At 42.0% G+C, this 18,759-nt stretch overlaps 1 protein-coding gene across 8 annotated transcripts in view; it reads right to left on the bottom strand.

Moving 5' to 3' along the window:
• The window catches only part of mecom (MDS1 and EVI1 complex locus), a 137,416-nt gene extending 125,235 nt beyond the window's left edge, over positions 1 to 12,181 (bottom strand). For all 8 annotated transcript variants that reach the window (XM_080459320.1, XM_080459318.1, XM_080459315.1 and 5 more), the window contains exon 1: positions 12,013 to 12,181. In XM_080459320.1, coding sequence (XP_080315446.1) covers positions 12,013 to 12,049 — 37 coding nt within the window. In that variant the 5' untranslated portion in view covers positions 12,050 to 12,181. The remainder of the gene's footprint in view (positions 1 to 12,012) is intronic.
• Between the last annotated feature and the right edge of the window lie 6,578 nt (positions 12,182 to 18,759).

Consider the following 18,759-nt stretch of genomic DNA (forward strand, 5'->3'; position numbering starts at 1 on the left):
CATGCAACAATGCTTATTCCACACAAACATTACCAAAATTACATAGCATCGTTGCTTGGTGTCCCAGGGGAGAATACTGTGTTACATCAGGAAATGGCCTTCAAAGTTTCCACCATTGTAATTGTACGGTCTGGACTTAGACTTTGTTTTCTGCCTTTCAGAGCCAGTTTTAAAACCCCAGAGGTAGCCAGTCTCCGGGCTAGGCCAAATCAGAATTACATTAACACCCAAAGAGCATTTCATCAGAGCCAGCCGGGCCCCGTGGTCCAGGACACCTGTAATAGAGTTTCCCCTCTCACAGGCGCAAAAACATTTAAACTCCTTTTGTATGGAAGGTTTACATGCTCCCGCCTGCTAGGAAATATGCTGCTGCAACTGATCAAATCAGGCCAAACAAATTGCATTTGTCAAGAGAAGGATCAAATGCTAGCACCCACAACAAACATATTAGCGGGCCTGTGCTACACAGAACACTCTTGGCAGTACGGTAGTATTGGATTAACAAAGTAACAATGAATAAGAGAAAAATATGTGTAGAAATCCAAACTGACTTCTCCTCTCTGCTTTCCCCTCACAGCACTGCCCCGCTGCACACCACGGAATTACTATGATCACATGCAGAAGGACGGATTGGATTATTATGAATTCAGCTAAAGAGATGCCGCATGCCAACCTCAACATCGCCGATTAGGATAAATAGTTGTGATAATTAATCTTATAAACTACCACACCCTTGGAAATTAGAAACCTTTTGAAGCTTTTCTCAACTCCATGGTGATTTTTTGCAAAATTCAACACCTTTGTTCATTATTCTCATGCCGGAATACATAAAAAAAAAAACTATAAAAATCTGACATTTGGTAATGGGAAAGGGAGATATTTTTCTTGTTTGTTATTTGAATAAACAGAGACAGGGATGTCTGGGATGTATTGGTGTGTGAAACGCGATGGAGAGACCGAAAGAGAGAGAGAGAGAGAGAGAGTAAGGGGTCTGACTGTCTGACAGACAGGCAGGCAGATGGACAGGAACTTGGCATTAGGGAATATGATTCTGCCGGAGAGTGATCCATAAAGACTGAAGGAGGTCAGAGTGCGCCCTCTCCATAATGATTCATCATCACTCACTGGTGTCCACGCTGGGATGGCCCGTGTGTGTGTGTGCGTGTGTGTGTGTGTGTGTGTGTGTGTGTGTGTGTGTGTGTGTGTGTGTGTGTGTGTGTGTGTGTGTGTGTGTGTGTGTGTGTCTGGGAGAGAGGTCCAGTGGATCTGCTGAGAGATAGTGCAGTAAAAAGTCTCTGGGGGAGAAAAGAGAGATCTCCCTGTTGTTTTATCGGAGCCGTGGCCAAATACTGTCACCCACAACGTCAATTAATTCCCTCTTCAACATTTTTTGTTAAAGAAGGGGGAAAGAAAAAAAAAAAAGTTTGAGGGAAAACATGGGTGAGAAGGTGAAAATGACACTCTGTGGGTTATGAAATATGATAAATGCCGTAAAACATAAGGAATTCCTTCAGTTTGAGGGAGACTGTTAGACTTTTTTTTTTTTTTTTCGGATGGAAAAACAACACTGGTCGGACCTCAGTGTGGCAGCGGTTCCCATGGCTACATGGTGGGCAGCAATGGCAGGGCAACAAGGGAGTTGTGTCGATTTCACGAACTGATTTTTTTTTTCTTCTTTTTATTCACAGCCAGTCATTACTTTTGCAACAGCACAGCCCAAACTGACCACTAAAAGGGTGGCGCAGACTGCCAACACCTTGTATATGGAATTCATAAAACAATGGCTCACACTAAATTCCCTTGCTGCATTCTCAATCAAGCTGCTATGGCAATGACTGTGTCCGTGCACATTTATGTGCATGCATGTGCGAGGAGCCATATTTTTTGTTGTGCGGCACTGGATGAATATCTCCATTTCTTGGCAGCTGACAGCCTGTTTGTCATCCACTCCACAACCAAGAACTGACCTTCAGCAGCATAACTACTATTATCCTGCCATACCTCTCCTCTCCCTTCCCTTCATCCTTACGTTTCCATTGCTTCTCTCACCCCATATCTTTCTCTCTCCTACCTCCATCCACTTCTACTTTACTTCTTTCTTTTTTTTCGCTCCCGCTCTCTTCCACAGCCTTTGTCATTGATCGCTGATGCGATTGGCTGCCTCCATGCTCAGTAATGACCTGCACTGGTAACCAGCCGGCTGCTCCTCTCGGCCCCTCGCAGATTGAACTGTCAGATGGCAGCGATTAATGGCTGGACAGAGAGACACAGACTCACACCTGCAGTGTCCCACCCTGTGCTTTCCTGCCTGTCCCCTGTCCCACCCAAGTTTGGGATTCACAGGTAGCTGACGCACGTGTTCGGATTATGCGTCTTTTCTGCACCTAGACTTCTTGCCAGAATGAATGATCAAGCAGACCTGTTGGACAATATATAGGAAATTTTGCAAGATAAGCTAAAAACATGTGGAGAAAAAAAGAAAACAACTTAAGTATATAATTCTCCTTGCTCTTTTAGAACCTTAAAAAACGGAGAAAGTCATCATTTTGCCAAATCAGAAAATGACTACACTTTGCTCCTCGGTTTAAATGACACCATGTAATCATTATTTGTCTGCAGCACTTTCCTCTGCTACCCCCTGCTTCTCTTTATTACTATATTACTTATGATTGCAGCTGTAATCATTCACTTATTCTACTGTTCACACTCGAGTCACTTTGAGCCGGAGGATCAGAAAATGCTAACATGTGTTATTTCCCCGAACAGAGATGAGTGGGGTGTTTGGTCTGGTCTCGCTCTCTGTCTGTCTGTTGAGCTGAGTATTGCGGGCCCACGCGGCTGTCCCGTGTTGTACTTGGCTGGCCGTCTGCTAACTGTCAGCGCAGTATCTCCTTACACTGATGAATGGGAAGTTTCCAGACTGTTCCCAAAGCTTTCATTCCCCTTGTTCCGACGCTTATCCAAGGGAATGGCTATTCCCCGTCTTCCAGGCTCTCTGGGCGAAAACGCCAATGTGGAGATTGGCATGGGCACGACATTCACGGCGAATATTCCAGTCCACTTTTGCAAACGTCGTACTGCACTGTCAGATCTTTCCGAAACAAAATTCTGAATGCTTTTAGAAGAAAGAACAACACCACTGCAAAACATCTCTGGTCTTATCTTGTCGGTATCCTTCAGGTCCTGGAAGCCTATAGGGCATTTGTATTTTCATTTTTGTCCTGACGATTATGACCTGATTGTCAAGGCCTCTTTTTCTTTTTTTTTTTTTAATAGTTACTTGGTGTAGAGGAAAACGCATGCCTTATTCCTGCTGGTTCCAAAGTTGTTGTATTGGAGTTTTCACCGAGCCCACTGTATTTCTGGGAAGACTTAGGAAATGGTTCATTACCGTTGTGCTGTTCAATGGCTCCGCACTTTTTAACAGAGATTAACAAATAGTTCACCCTCATAAACTTTCCTTTTGATCATTATGGGACTTCTGTACCGATATGTGTGCCTTTCAATTTCATGCTGAAACAAACTGATTAGCCACAGGTGGACTTCGACTAGTTTCTGGGTACATTTCAAGGTTATTTGACCATGATGTGGAGCGCCAGAGCAGAGGATGTGTACACTTTGAATTGTTTCAGTTTTTTGATGAAAAACATAAGGACTTTGGTGAGAGATTAAAAATAGATTAAAGAGAGAGAGAGAGAGAGAGAGAGAGAGAGAGAGAGAGAGAGAGAGAGAGAGAGAGAGAGAGAGAGAGAGAAAAAAAAGACAGAACATGGCCATGGGAATAATCCTCTGAAGAGTGAACATGTGAATATCAGGCCAGCAGGGGTTTGGCGTGGTGTGTGAAAGGGAGATAAAATCGATTAGCTTGTCCACTGACCCAGTGAGCCGGCGGCCCCCCCACTGCCCCTGCCTTGCCACAGCCCTGACAGAGACGTCCAAGCCTTGAGGTCCCGAGGGGTCGCCTCTGGACACTGAGGTGAACAAAGTGGTGCCCTCCTGTCAAACTAAAGCCCTCAAGCACCAGAAAAACAACAGACCATGCTGCAATGCTTCACTGCTCCCTGATTCCACAGGAGACAGAAAGAAATGTAGTTGGGGCTGCTGAAAGAGGATGATGTGCACAAAAATCGTATCGCAAAATGCTGAATTAAAACACTGACTCCAAACAAAATATTTCTGCGAATGGAAATTAGGATTTATTTATCGAGCACGAGTGATTAAATGATTTGAAAATGAAACTTAGCTAAACTACATTTTGTACATAACGAATTAAAAGTGATCAACATGATCAAACTGTAGAAAGCAAAACATCTTAATTGTTTAAACTTGGAATATATTATCATTTTAAATACACAGTTGATCAATATTGGTTTCAACAATCCACCAAATGATTTTCACAGAGGCAGAATGACTTTATTGACTAATATACAATTGACATAATACTTCTCATGATCAAGTATTTATCGGAAAAATGCTGAAAAGCACCGGCCTGACAGTCTTTGGCACCTGTTGACAGACCCTGAAACCTCTCCCTATCATTTTATCGCCTTGTTTTCCTCTCATGATTTCCTCATTCATATCACCGAGTGAGGAGCACCTCTTTGATTCTTGGCTCTCTGCAGTGTATCTGACCCTGGGGGTCGCAGAGTAGAAAGAAGTGGATGTGTCACCGCTAAGCTCTTCTCCGTGTTAGAATAATATTCCTACGGTGCTTTAAGGATGCTAACGCTAATCAAAACAGGACATCCTGAGGAGGGCCGCGCTCTCTCTTCGCTGGCCCCGCTCACCGGGCCGCTTCATGTTTTTGTGTTTGCGGAGGAGCGACAATCCCAGGAAGTTGTGAGAAGGGTTCATCAAAGCTCGAGGCGGGGGGCCCCGGCTGCAGGATCGCTGGAATGCGGTGTGGAAAGGAATCTCTACTGTCCTATTGTTCCCTTGTTTCCTCGGTCTCATCACACGCCGGCACGTCCAGTTCACTTACAGGTAAGCAGCACTAATCAGCCCCGCATTCTTTTCTACGGCCGCATTCTTTCCTCTGCTGCGACCCTGGCTGACCACCAACACACACACACACACACACACACACACACACACACACACACACACACACACACACACACACACACACACACACACACACACACACACACACACACACACACACACACACACACACACACACACACACACACACACACACACACACACACACACGTCAAGTGCACAGCTTGTACAGACACTGACTTACACAGAGGAGAAGTCATTAGGATAGATCTGAGGCAGGGACACTGTGTTTCCTTTTCTCAGGCAGGGAACTAGGAGTGGAACAGTAAGGTGAACACTGATGATGCGTGCGTCTCTCGTGATAAAAGGTGAACACCCAAACCTGTGCCTGGGAAACATGACAATATATCCCAAGCAATATGTGCTTGAGAGTCTAAATTTCAGAGAAAGTGCATGGCACTGTATCAGATTATTAAATGGGTGACGTTGGTAGGTTCTTAAGTTGATTAATCTGTATGTCATTATTTTTTTTTTTTCTATGTGTTATCTCAAATAACCCTAACTCTTTCTCAAGCAGTTACTGTCAAATCCAGTCGGGTAGAATGTGGTGAAGTACAAACTTCATCAGGAAGGCCTTGGCTTTGATCACATCTCCTCCCCTCATCTCTCCCGTCCTGCAGGGGTGAGAGGTTACTGCTTAATGAGCTTCAGGGAGGAGGGTGGCGGGGGCTTATTTTGGCAGGGACAAAATGTGTTCAGGAATCACATACACATTGCACACAAACACATAAACACGCACACCTGACAACATCTGCCTTCTGCTGACCCCCGCCCCCTCCCACACACACACACACACACACACACACACACACACACACACACACACACACACACACACACACACACACACACACACACACACACACACACACACACACACACACACACACACACACACACACACACACACACAATGCCCCGCGCCCTATTGCGTCCCTGCTAATCAGAAATGGCTCTCCTTCTATGGAACCCTCCCTGGCTCACTCTCTTCATTGGACCAACCTGCTCCACCCAGGGAGATCCCCGAGAAGTGCTGGAACATGCTGTTATCGCCACATTCCCACACGATTGTTGTGTAATTCCTGTTTGCGGCTATATTCTCCCTCCAGTGTGTAAGCACTGGTCTTTCTATCATGTCAACCAGTAAGATTCAACGTCCATAAGCTGGCGGCACTTCAGCACACCTGCCGGTACAAAGATGGTCCCAGAGAGCCACAGAAATGTCCCTCTCTCCACCAGAGGGTTGGATTGTACCTCCACTACAGCTATATCTGAGAAACATGTCAAAATATCATTTAGCAAGTACAGCTCTGAGGACTTCAATCATGAATGACACCGGGCCCCACTACGTCAGGCCCCGTTGAATCTCCATCTTTGATCTGGTTTAAATGCAGTTAAATTAGGTTGATTATCCCTTTTGGTTTTGGTGAGCTACGTAGTCCATTAAAACACAAAGATAACCTAATAAATCCACTCATTTGGCGTTACCGGATAAAACACAAAAAAGTTATTGAAACCAAAGGCAAAAGACTGTTGATATGATTTTAAAAATTGCATATGTAAGATGAAAAACAACAGTTTACAGTAAGGTCTGCCAGATATATATATCTGCACAAGTCATAACAAATCAGGTGTTTACTTTCCTTCCTATAAAAGCATTCAACAATGTAGTAAAGTGACTTGGAGTACTTATCTGCTGTGAGACATGAGGCCAGAGTGTCGGGCCCTGTTTCTACCACCTGCTCCAGGTAATTGATTGGAGTGTATAAAATGATTGAGTTACTTTAATTAGCTAACAGACATCACTCCTCAAAGCATGCCAGCGGGCCGATAACTTCAAAACGCCTCATTAATAGCCCGGGTTGGACTGCACCATCAGCAATCTGTTGACGTTATATCTCCTCAGACATCAGAACGACACACAAATCAGTTTGATGTCTGGGTAAACTTTTCAACTCAGCAAAATGCCATTCATCGCCGGCCAATTTCAGATGAGAAAATAGCGGCACGTCTCGCATTTGACAACTACGCTTTACATGGTGCAGCGCGCCTTTGTTTTGTACGTACGCACTGCAGGCCGCACGTACACACTCGGTCCGACCAAATAAGCACATTCGCATGCTCACCTCCCTTACACACACACACACACACACACACACACACACACACACACACACACACACACACACACACACACACACACACACACACACACACACACACACACACACACACACACACACACACACACACACACACACACACACACACACACACACAATCTAGAAAAATATGCTTAGCTTGGGACTGCTCTGTTGATAATGACCTCAGCCTTGGCACCGTACTGGGCCAGACCAGACTGCCGACAGACTGGAGGCCTTTGTGTGGACTCCCTATCTCTAGCTCCATGACCTTTAAGGGAAAGAAGAAAGCAGAAATGCCTTTTTTTTTTTTTTTTTTTTTTTTATTATTTAGAAGGGGGTAAGGCTCACTCATTGTTCTGTATTGGTACAGTTTCCCTGTGGTAAACACACTGCGGTTCCCAGGCTTGACATGTTGCTGCACACCCTCCTCCGCCTCCATCCATCCTCTCGTGTTCCCACACTGCCCAGTCTGGGCTGTTGCACCAAACAACAACCCCGCCCCCTCCCATCGCACAACAATACCACTCTACACACACTACCTTTAACATACAAACATTGCACTTTATGGCGTTCCTCTACGTGATGGTCTTAGAAAGTGTGGACGAGACATGGGGGAGATGGCTTGGGGCAGGGTCACCGCCAGGGCCAGAGACGGGACCCATCATCAGGGCCTGGAAGCTCCCTGGTTACTTAAGGACAGGATAAAGTAGGTGATAACAGTTCATGAGCAAAGCACTAACATCACACGCTTTGCATTCAGAACCCTAAAACACATTCCTTGATGACACAATAACATTAGAGAGCTTGAAAAATAAATATTTCCATCAGTGTGTGTGTGTGTGTGTGTGTGTGTGTGTGTGTGTGTGTGTGTGTGTGTGTGTGTGTGTGTGTGCTTGCGTGCGTGCGTGCGTATGTGTGTGCAAGACCCTTCTCCAGTCTTAACATGTAGTATAGATGGAGACAGACAGAAAACAACTCTTCCTAACTCACCAACAATCCCGAAAACACATCCAAAAGGAGGCATCCGTGTGTGTAAGGACATGTGACACACATTCAGGAGCTTTCTTAGTTCAGCAGCTTGTTTAGTTGGCAGCAGAGTGATCCCATAATTGTTACACATCTCCAATTATGATCTGGAATGTTGGCCCTAGTAGAAGGTATTGAGAAAACTCTTTTTCACCTATTTACACACGACCTTTCACCTAAGGCAAGCTCAAACATGCCTGAAGTTTGTCATGTTCAAAGCCTTAATGAATAAAACTTTTTGAGATGTTAGTAACGTGGCTTGGTGTATTTATAATACGTCATTCCTTAAACGGTGATCATCTTTTCTTTGACTTCAGGCTGCGGAATCTGACGGGTCACCCGAATGTGCCCCTAAAATGTGCCCCCATGTGATTTGAACAGGAGCTGTGGGACCAGACCGACTACGTCCTCAGTTCCGCTTGTTTTTTTGAAAGTTTTTCACATTAAGAATGTTACATTACATATCACATGCTGTGATAATTAAGTGTCTATTCAGCATTGCAACTTGCACAATAGACGTGGCTAGTTTTTTGCTGCAGATGAATTTTCCGTCACAACCAAATTCAAGAGAGGTCTCAACCAAAGCAGTGCTATTCCTGTTTTGCATCCATGTGCAGGTTTATATTATATCTATATACTAAAGAAGCAGACGTTGAAGACAAAAATGTAATCTCAGGGACAAGTCCGATTTCATATTAAGGTTGTAAGTGGAAAACGAAGCAGTCACATCCACCGTCTTTCAAAAAAGACTGAAGATGAAAAAATAAATATAAATTAAATTATTTCCATGGTACTTTTCATATTGAAGAGTGGCAGTGGTGCAGTGGCGGTTTAACCTTTTTCCTGCTGCTTGTGCTTCTTCTTTGAGTGAAATATGTGTAGGTTTTCAGAACTTCAGATTTATCAATTTATGAAAGAAAACCGATGTTGGTTTTCTTTGTACTTTTTATTTAATCTGTGGAAAAGGCAAAGAAAAGAAAAGAAAGCAATGGTTAACCAAGCAAGACAATGGGGGTGGGGTGACTTCTGCTGTGGGCCCCAATGATTCTTGACCCAGTCCATTACTGAAGGAGATATAGGACATTTGTATGTGGAGCTTTGGCACCAAGCAGCGCGCAGGCAAAGAGCGCAGCTCTCAACAAGGGGCCGTTTAATGGGGTCTCTATTTCACGTTCCTCGCGCCGGCCCGCTCCTTCTCACCTTTTAAATGGGCCGATCTATTAACCGTTTTAATGAGCTCCGGCAGACAAACGCGAGATGCATGGCCCATTGCACAATGTGCGGAGGACGACGTACTTCTCAGCTCCGGAGAGCAGAGGCGCTGACGGACAGAGAGACAAGAGGAGCGCGAGGGAGCGAGCGAGGCCTTCTCTCTCTCTCACTCTCTCGCTCCCTCTCTCTCTCTCTCTCTCTGCATAAAGGTGAATGAGTGATGGGTGACAGAGTATTGCGGTAAATGTGTGAATGGTTATCAAACAGCGCGTGCGCCTCAGGACACAAACTGGATTTAAATGCTCCATTGCCATTTATTAAGCTGCCATATATGAATGTTTTATTCGTGGAACTTTCCATTTAAGCTTTTATTTACCCAGATTTTCAGAAGCATACTCTTAGCGCGTCCCTATGAGATTAATCCTCATTGTAATTATACCTAACAAATTATCAAAGCACTCTAAGCACATTATAATAATAAAAAAAGAGTTTTTATTGGGACGCAAGTATGCTAAGTGGACCTTTAATTAGGCATGCACCAGCCTAGTTTGGATCACCATTTTCCATCTCTGTGGCCAACGATTCACCGCGGGGTGCGGCCTCGGCTGTACGTGGTTGGGAGTTTTTGTGGCACACCGCATTACATCTGGACGTGCGGACTAATCAGTCAGCCTCCATCAATCAATCACTCTTACATTTACCACCTCTCCATCACCTCCTCTATTACTATTACATGTTACTCCCCCCCCCACACACACACACCATTTTTTTTTTTTTTTTTTTTTTTATCACATGACTGTTCTGCATGGAGGGAGGCACACACTGAACGCATTTACCAGCAGAGCCCTTATGAGGGGTCTGGGAATTTAAATATTCACTGTTGACACTGTGCAGACCTGGCTAGGGGCCAGGGTGGGCCCGCTCATACCAGGGGCCCAAAATACCCCCCTAAACCTACCCCCCACCCAAACACACACACACACACACACACACACACACACACGCACACACACACACACACACACACACACACACGCCATATCTGATACAAAATCTAAATCTCTTTTCCATTTTGAAAAATATATATATATATATATATATATATATATATATATATATATATATTGTGTATACACACAAATTCAGTGTGTGTGTGTGTGTGTGTGTGTGTGTGTGTGTGTGTGTGTGTGTGTGTGTGTGTGTGTGTGTGTGTGTGTGTGTGTGTGTGTGTGTGTTTTGCAGACATCCAACATGATGACAACACAAGTTCAAATATATTGCAGCCTTGCAATTTATAAAGGTCTTGGTATTCATTAACCTCAAAGCAATGATGCGATTACTAAATTCTTGTTTGTTTTTTACTTGCAAGTTAAAGACAAGTTTAGTTTTAACACAGGATGACAGGATTTTATACATCCTGATATATCTGTTAAAATAACTATTACAGGCCTAATTTATTACATCGTTGACTTGGTAGTATTTTCCTCTTCCAAGATTTTTTTTTTCCAAGTAATCATAAAATAATTATGTGTTTTTACAATTATAAAGTCAACAATTCCAAGTCAGTGTTGCAAACAAAACTCAAATGGATTCTAACACAGCAAAGTAATTAATACAAAACACCAGGGAAAAAGAAAAAGGAAAATATGGGATGTAAAAACTGCAGCTTGATTAACTTCAGGGAAAAAAAATATAAGCCTTTATAATTTATTGGAGCAGATCAATGCATGAATGGCCATATCAATCATCTTTCTGCATATAGTTGATTTCGTTCAAGTAATTAAATCGATTTAATGACAAGCTGTGACTTAATTTAATAAACTCGGTGAATGTTCTAAGTTATTTTCACCCTAAACTAATCGTATTTTCCAGATAGAAAGGTTGCACCCGACAATATTGGATTTGCACGGAGTTCGGAGTCTGTACACTATGAAACGCTTGCATGTAACGAATTAAAACATCAATTTTATTTCCTTTCAATGCGCCATATACTGTAACAATCGCCACACATTTACGCACCAAGAAGAGCTCGGAATGAGTCGCATCACACACACACATACAGCTTCAAAACAAGATCAGAGTTGACTGAAACATTTACCATACATGTCTAAATCCTTTTCCCCATCATCTCTCTCCGTTCAGACTCTTTTTCTCCTCCCCAAGTTTCTCCAGAAGTGACCGGAGTAGCGCTGCTCGGCGATCGCAGCCCAACTGCCGATACTCGGGACGTGAGATTTTAACTTGCAAAACACTTGGTTACACTACAGCGCCCACTACATGCAACGAGTGATTCCAATGCTGGTGCGGACGCTTTGCAGAAAGTTCACCCGTCTCTCCCTCAACTTTAACTTTACGCACTGATTCCGACCGCGCTGAGTTATTTTTCTTTCTTTTTTTTGTTGCCATATCGCTCGTTCTCAGCAAGAAAAGAGTGAGGATTCCGGACTGCGTTAGGAAATACATTCGTTACAGAAACTATTAATAGACACAGTGATAACAGCGACAGTCTTTAAGTATATAAGATGCATGATTCAAAGGCAAAAAAAGAAAGGGATGTTGCACCTACTCGTGGCCAGTTTCCGCGCCCTGCCTTTCGACCTCATGGTGCCAGTCTCTCCGCGTGGGGTTTGTTTGGATTTTTTCTTCAATCTTTTTTCCTCCTTTTTGTTTTTTCTCTGTCTCTTTTCTCTGGGTTTCTCAATCCAAACGCGCTATCTCTCCAGCATTGTCAGTCTGGACACCTTCGCACATGCGCACAGCCCGGGATCTGCCGGCAGCAAGTGCCAGAAAAAGTTTGGGACGATTTATCACTTTTGATATTAACCTGATCTGGTCAAGATGAGTGAATCGTGGACATCTGGCATCGGATCCGAGTTTTCACCAAGAGCAAGAGCGAGACGCACTGCAAAAAAATGTCGAGTGTGCGCTCAGATTTGACCCGGGGCTTCATTTATATGAGGAAACTTTGTGATTGCGATGTTTCCAGCGCACTTCTGGACTAGTTCTCAGATGATTTTGAAACATGACTCACCACTTGTGTCTTAAAATAAGACAGAAATTGATTAATCACAAAGTTTAAGCTATTAAACTACAAAAACAAACGTTTAGCAAGTTCACTCCAAATCGCAAACAAAGTGTTAGAATGAATTTCTATTTGACAAAAGTTTTAATTAGGTTTTTTTTTTTTGTCTTTTTCATTCGAGCACCTAATCTCTTGGCCAGTTGGATATTTTTTTGCAGTGCAGTCAGCACTCCGGCTGAGAACATTCATTAAAATGATCCTTATTCTCAGTCCTGGTTGCGCACCTTTTCTCTTTAAAAGAATTCACATGAATCAATGCTCACTTAAATCGCCGATGCTGAGTATGCCCATTAAAGATTTGATATTCTTTAATTGCGTTTTGACCATTACACTGAGCAATGGAAATGAATTAAAAAAAAAAAGAAAAAGAAAATAAAAAAGTCCCCCCTCCCTCTCCTGCATGGGCACCCGACTGACAGCTTTAATATGAGAGTGCCCACGTCTCCCCTCGCTCTCTCCCTCTTTGTGCTGACAATTATTAATATGTTAAGTGCTCAGTATTAATGTCTGTTTGAGACGTTTCTGTTACACAGTGTGTGAATTTCCACACTTCGTAACTGCTGATGGCCTCGAAAAGGATGTTTTTACTTGATTTAACTTGGAAGGAGAGCGGCTCCATCAGGGTGGAAAAGTGTTTTATTCCACCATCAATTTAAATAATCTCAGTCCGTTTTACTCTTGGGTTTTTGGAAAAAAAAAAAGTGCCACATTTATAACTGCATGCCATCACTGGCATGTCTTCCGCTATCACAATGACGTTTAAGAGCTCATGCGTCAAGGCAAAAGATCGTAACAAACGGACATAAATCCAAAATGTGTCTCTATTCGTTTTACTGATGAATTACTCAGAAAAAAAAAAAATGCTAAATCCAATACCCACATCAATATCCACGCATGTTGCTATCATAAAGTTGGATCCTATTCGTCCTCAAGCAGATTGCTTATAATTAAAGTAATTGGCAATTAATTAGATCCACAGGAGATCATGCTGACCCTGCAGATGAACTCTGTAATGGGCTGTGAATTGAAGCTATCGATTCCAAAGTGTGGAGAAATGGAGTGAAGTCGTGACATCATTAGGCCCGAGAAAGAAAAAAAATTTTTTAAGCAAAGTGTGGTGGCCTAAAAAGGCCAATTCCAGAGTTTAAAAGTTGACAAACTCACTCCGTGCGCACTTTACGCATTTGGGATGAAACTTTATACACAGTGGAAAGGAAATATTCATTTAAGTGCAATGTTTTAAAATGAATGTCCATAACCCTTCAACATTTATACGCAAAAGGGTCAAACCACCTCAAAAGTGTTTCACTGGACGTGTTTTCACAGGCACTCTCTAATTTACTACTTTGTTTTAAAGATAGAGCTATAGGTTGAAAATGCAAATGAAACTGGAGAATCTCTAATCCTCATTAGGAGGACGAAGTTAAGGGAGGTTAATACTGATACTTTATTGTGGTTGTTGTACTTCACTCTACCTCTACTGTAACGACATAAATGGTGCTATTAAGTGGGCTGCTCCTATACGGTCAAAGAAGGTGGCGCGCCGGCCGTGCGCAAAAATAAGAGAGAGAGAGAGAGAGAGAGAGAGAGAGAGAGAGAGAGAGAGAGAGAGAGAGAGAGAGAGAGAGCTTCAGGCTCTGCAGCGGTCAATTAGCCTAAATGGAAACAGTTTTCTTTCACCTCAATAACTCACTTTTCTCTTCGTCCGCCTCTTCACTCCTCCTTGAAGCACTTTCCCCAATACATATTTTATTATGATACACTGAACCCGGTGGCAGGGCAGAGAGGAGCTGCGCACACATCCCCACAGCCCCGTGGGTTGTAATTATTAGAAATTAATTGGGTTCGAGACCCCCTGCAGTTCCACGCACGCACAAACCGGATGGCCGTCTCATCCATCGCGCCCCATCCGACTCAAAACGACTCAAAACTCAGAGTTGTTTAAAGCGTGAAACACTAATTGAAAAAAAAAAAAAAATCATCTTTCGGTGGATCCATCCAACTGTCGCACTGTTGCACGTTCAGCTGTTAAAGGGTTAAAACATAACACTATCCGCACAGGGGGCTGTGGAGACAGACTAAAAGTGAAAAGGGAGCCTCGGGCGCAAGGAAATTACCGGCGCCCGTGTGACCTTTGAGCAAGGTAATCAATCAAATGATCAACAGGGATATTTATCACTGCTTTGTCCAACCAAACACGGTTGTAAAAACAAATAAAAAAATTTAAAAAGATAAAATAAGGATCTTTTATTGGTCTATTGTAGTGGTTATTAATCGAATAATAATAATAATAATAATACTAATAATAATAATAATAAGGCCCACATATTGCCGTTTCCACTTGGCCGGCCTCTACGTTATAAGCGCATGGTAAATTCAAAACAAATGTAAGAAACATATGTTCAGTCAGAGCTTTTTTTTTTTTTAACATTTTATTCCACCTATTAATCACACCTAATAATGTAATTATTTCCTGATTTTTGTAGCGGCGTGCAGTGCAAAGAGGCCCGCACCCATTTCTATGGCCCATGCAGTGCATGCTGCCCCTGTGTGGAGAATTATCGACTCAATCAAACGCAGCTAATGCAATAAAAAATAATGCTCTGCCGCAGACATTAATCCATCATCCCTCCGCAAAGAGATGGTAATATCCGCAGTCAGGATAAGGAAATAGAATTATTTAGGCAGACAACGTAAGATTACAGCAGTTTCAATCTGTCTGATGCTTTGATTTACATAGCAAGGAGATGACTTTTGTGTGTGTTGTATTTTTGATAGCAGACAAATAAAAAAATGAAATGAAGGCAGGTGGATGACGACAATTTAACTGCGACATCTCAATGCAAAGCTGTTCCACAATTACACGTAAAATCAACTTCAATGAAATAATTTATTTGGTTACAGGTATTAAAGTTGAAGACAACCAAAGATAATACATTGACTGGAAAATAAGATCTGCTGTCGTTTAGGTTTGTACATGATATTTGTATTGTAGAAAAATGCATAACAATATTGGATCCGTTGTTTTTTATAGCACAAATGCTATTCTTAAAAATAAACCTTTATATGGTGTCAGGAAATATAATTATGTTACTGTAACATCTCTTTTCTTGCCAAAATACCAATTATATGTGCAGTAGAAAGTAGTATCTTCGTGAAGAGTAAATAATAGAAAAAAGTAAACTGTATTATCTCCAAGTCTCTTAAAATGGTTACGCGCCTGAAAGAAATTCTAAGTGTATTTCATTTGTAAATTTATAAATGGAGTGCAAAATTATATGAATTAGATTCACAAATAAAAACAAATAAATGAAATATAAAACAAACGTTCCGACATGTATTAATAATTAAGAAGGAGATTATAGTAATAATAGGAATCGAGTCCTTGGGGTGTAATCCTGCGGTGCACCAGTGCTTTTTTATCCCGTTTAATTGAGCTACATGGTCGGGAAAGTCCGGCTGGGTTGCTCGTTTAAATTGCTCTATACAACACCGCCCTCTAGTGGATCTAGTCTAATACTGCTTGTGATATTTGGATCGCTCTCAGAAGTACCTGTCATGTCAGGGTTGTCAAACACGAGGCCCAGGGTCCAAAACAGGCCCACAAGAAGCTCGAATCCGGCAAAACCACCAAGCACAATGTAGAAATTAAAGAAAATATAGATTTTTTTTAAAAATATATTTCTGTGATGCTGTCATGAAAGCTAGTATTTCTCTCAAAGCCACGCTGTCAGGGTGGATATTTAAAAACATGCACAAAGCAACAGCTACAGCAGACATTTCTATGTATTTCGCACCAGAAGTTACATTACAATTTTCTTCATGTTGAGATTGTAGTCATTGACAGTAGTAATTGTTTGGCTTTACGGAAATGCAAACATTTCTATAATGAATAACTTGCACCAAAACAAAGAAACACTTTAGAGTTTATATGAAAGGTTAAGAAAGGCAGTATTTTACCAAACCAGCTCACTCGTGATGAAGTTGGGCTGCATGCGGCCCCTGAACCAAAATGTGTTTGACACCCCTGTGTTAAGGCGTAGAAACATGAGGCCGATCAAAATGACTACTCTCGGAACAGAACAGTCTGAATGTAGACGTAAGAAAAGCGGTGGTTCCGCCATTTGAAGGCGGTAGGTCAGATGAATAAACCTGAAAGCAGTGGGTAAAGTGACAGATTAATGAGCGGGCCTGACTTGCACTGAAGTAAAGTGCTTTTTAACAGCTGGTTGTGGACTCAGTATCCAGAATGGGAGACAGATTACAATGTGCAGACAATTTGTGGAAGTACTATTGATAGGGTCGGTGTTGGCCGGGGGACGTCTTTATCTCTGAAGACTGCTTGATGAGAAGATCTTACACACACACACACACACACACAAAGATATAAACTCATCCCATCAATTTAGCAACCGATGTCCCTCTCGCACCAGTCACGTTAAGAGAGATATTTGACAAGTAATCAATGAGCCAGTCGATCAGGTTTTATTTATTTCTCTTTCCAGTAACAGCAGACGGTGGGATCCTTGTCAGGTTCCCGGTTGCACGGCCATTAAGTGAACATGGAGATGGATGGGATGCTTAGGACACAATGTCAATATAAAAACATGTGACCGCTTTCAACACATAAGATAAAATACACACGTAGCGAGGAGGGATGTTTTCACTTGAGATACTGCTTCCATAGACGGAGAGATGATATAACGTCAGTCATTACATACACTGATGTGATTGGCAACGTGGGCTTGAGGCTGTAAGGAGGGCTGTCACTAACCAATATGCATATCATTGACGATAGGATGGAACCCATTTACACTGACAGCAGCCGTATGTTGGGAATCCCTAGTGGTTGTCAGAGTCGGGGCTCAAAGACTTAGAGACATCATGATTTGAGAGCCTGATAATAAGTAGGCAATCTGTAAAAGGCCTCCCTGGTCAAGATAGGACACGTTAAAAGTTAAACCATACATCTTTCATTTTCCGTCCATCCTCTGTACCACTTCCATCACGGAGACAGAGAAATACACACATTCACACCTATAGGGATAGTGGCTGAAGTCAGATCAAGGGTCAGGAAAATGTCATATTTTTACTTTTAATTACATTTAATTTGAAAAACCGCTGTGTTGACCTCACTACAGTGGAACGACTGCATACAACTCTTCCTCGCAAATGATGGCTTGAGTCACTGTGAACTTTAGTAGCTATTTAACATGGTTCCTTTTCGCGATGTAACTCAATATAAAAGAAATGTATAAATGTAAACACATCAAATGCTTTTCCAAGAAAAAAAAATATATATTTTTTTTAAAACAAACTAATGCATTCAACAATAAAATTACTTACTTATTACATTGCGGCTGTGGCGTTTACCGCGTGACTTGCAAGAGATGAACATAGGTGTGCAGATTCAAGTGGTTTCCTCAAAAAAATACAAACGGGAAGTAAAACGTCAACATATACCTGAGTGAAAACAAACACATTTCAAAATAAAACTTGACCAAATTTCAGATATGTGTCTGGAAGGAAACATCTCATAAGCTTCTTCAAGGAGGCTGGATGAAATTCTACTTCATGTTTCGGCGTCTCTATAAGCAGCAGCAACTTGCTACTGATCTCCCTACTGTCCGCCACTGAAGAAAAAAAAAAAAACAATTCGTAGGCTAAAAAAATTAAATAAAAACCTTCACGCACTTCAGAAAAAGTCGAAAATCAAAGTCAATATTATTTTCTTCAGTGGCCCTAAAACTCTTCCGTACTTCTGTATTATTATATTTGACTGAAAAAGTAAAGTAAAATCAGAGCAGTAATGAGCCATTAGAGGATTTGTCTAATCTACTGAATTCACCACAGGTGGACCCCCAAGGAAGTGGCAGAAACAAGGATGATCAGTGGAAACAGGATGCAGCTGATCTCAATTTTCTTTGAACACTTCTATACATGTATTTTCTGAGTTTTTGATGTTCTAATAAATTGGCAAACTTAAAAAAATAAAATAAAATAAAAACTTTATGTGGTTATTATTTGGTACTGTGTGAAGAAGAGTACCACTTTGAAGAATTTTTTTTAAATTATATATATTTTGTATTACGGCTGTACTGTACATCACAAAATGTGGAAAAAGTGAAACGCTGTGAGCAATTTCTTTCCCTTACATGAAGTACACAGTAACAGCCAGCAGATGTCACTGTTCTGACTATCAAACGCTTTGAAATAGTGAATCACTTAAAC

This window comes from Lipophrys pholis (assembly GCF_963383615.2).
Source record: "Lipophrys pholis genome assembly, chromosome: 3".
NCBI classification, from domain to species: Eukaryota; Metazoa; Chordata; class Actinopteri; order Blenniiformes; family Blenniidae; genus Lipophrys; species Lipophrys pholis.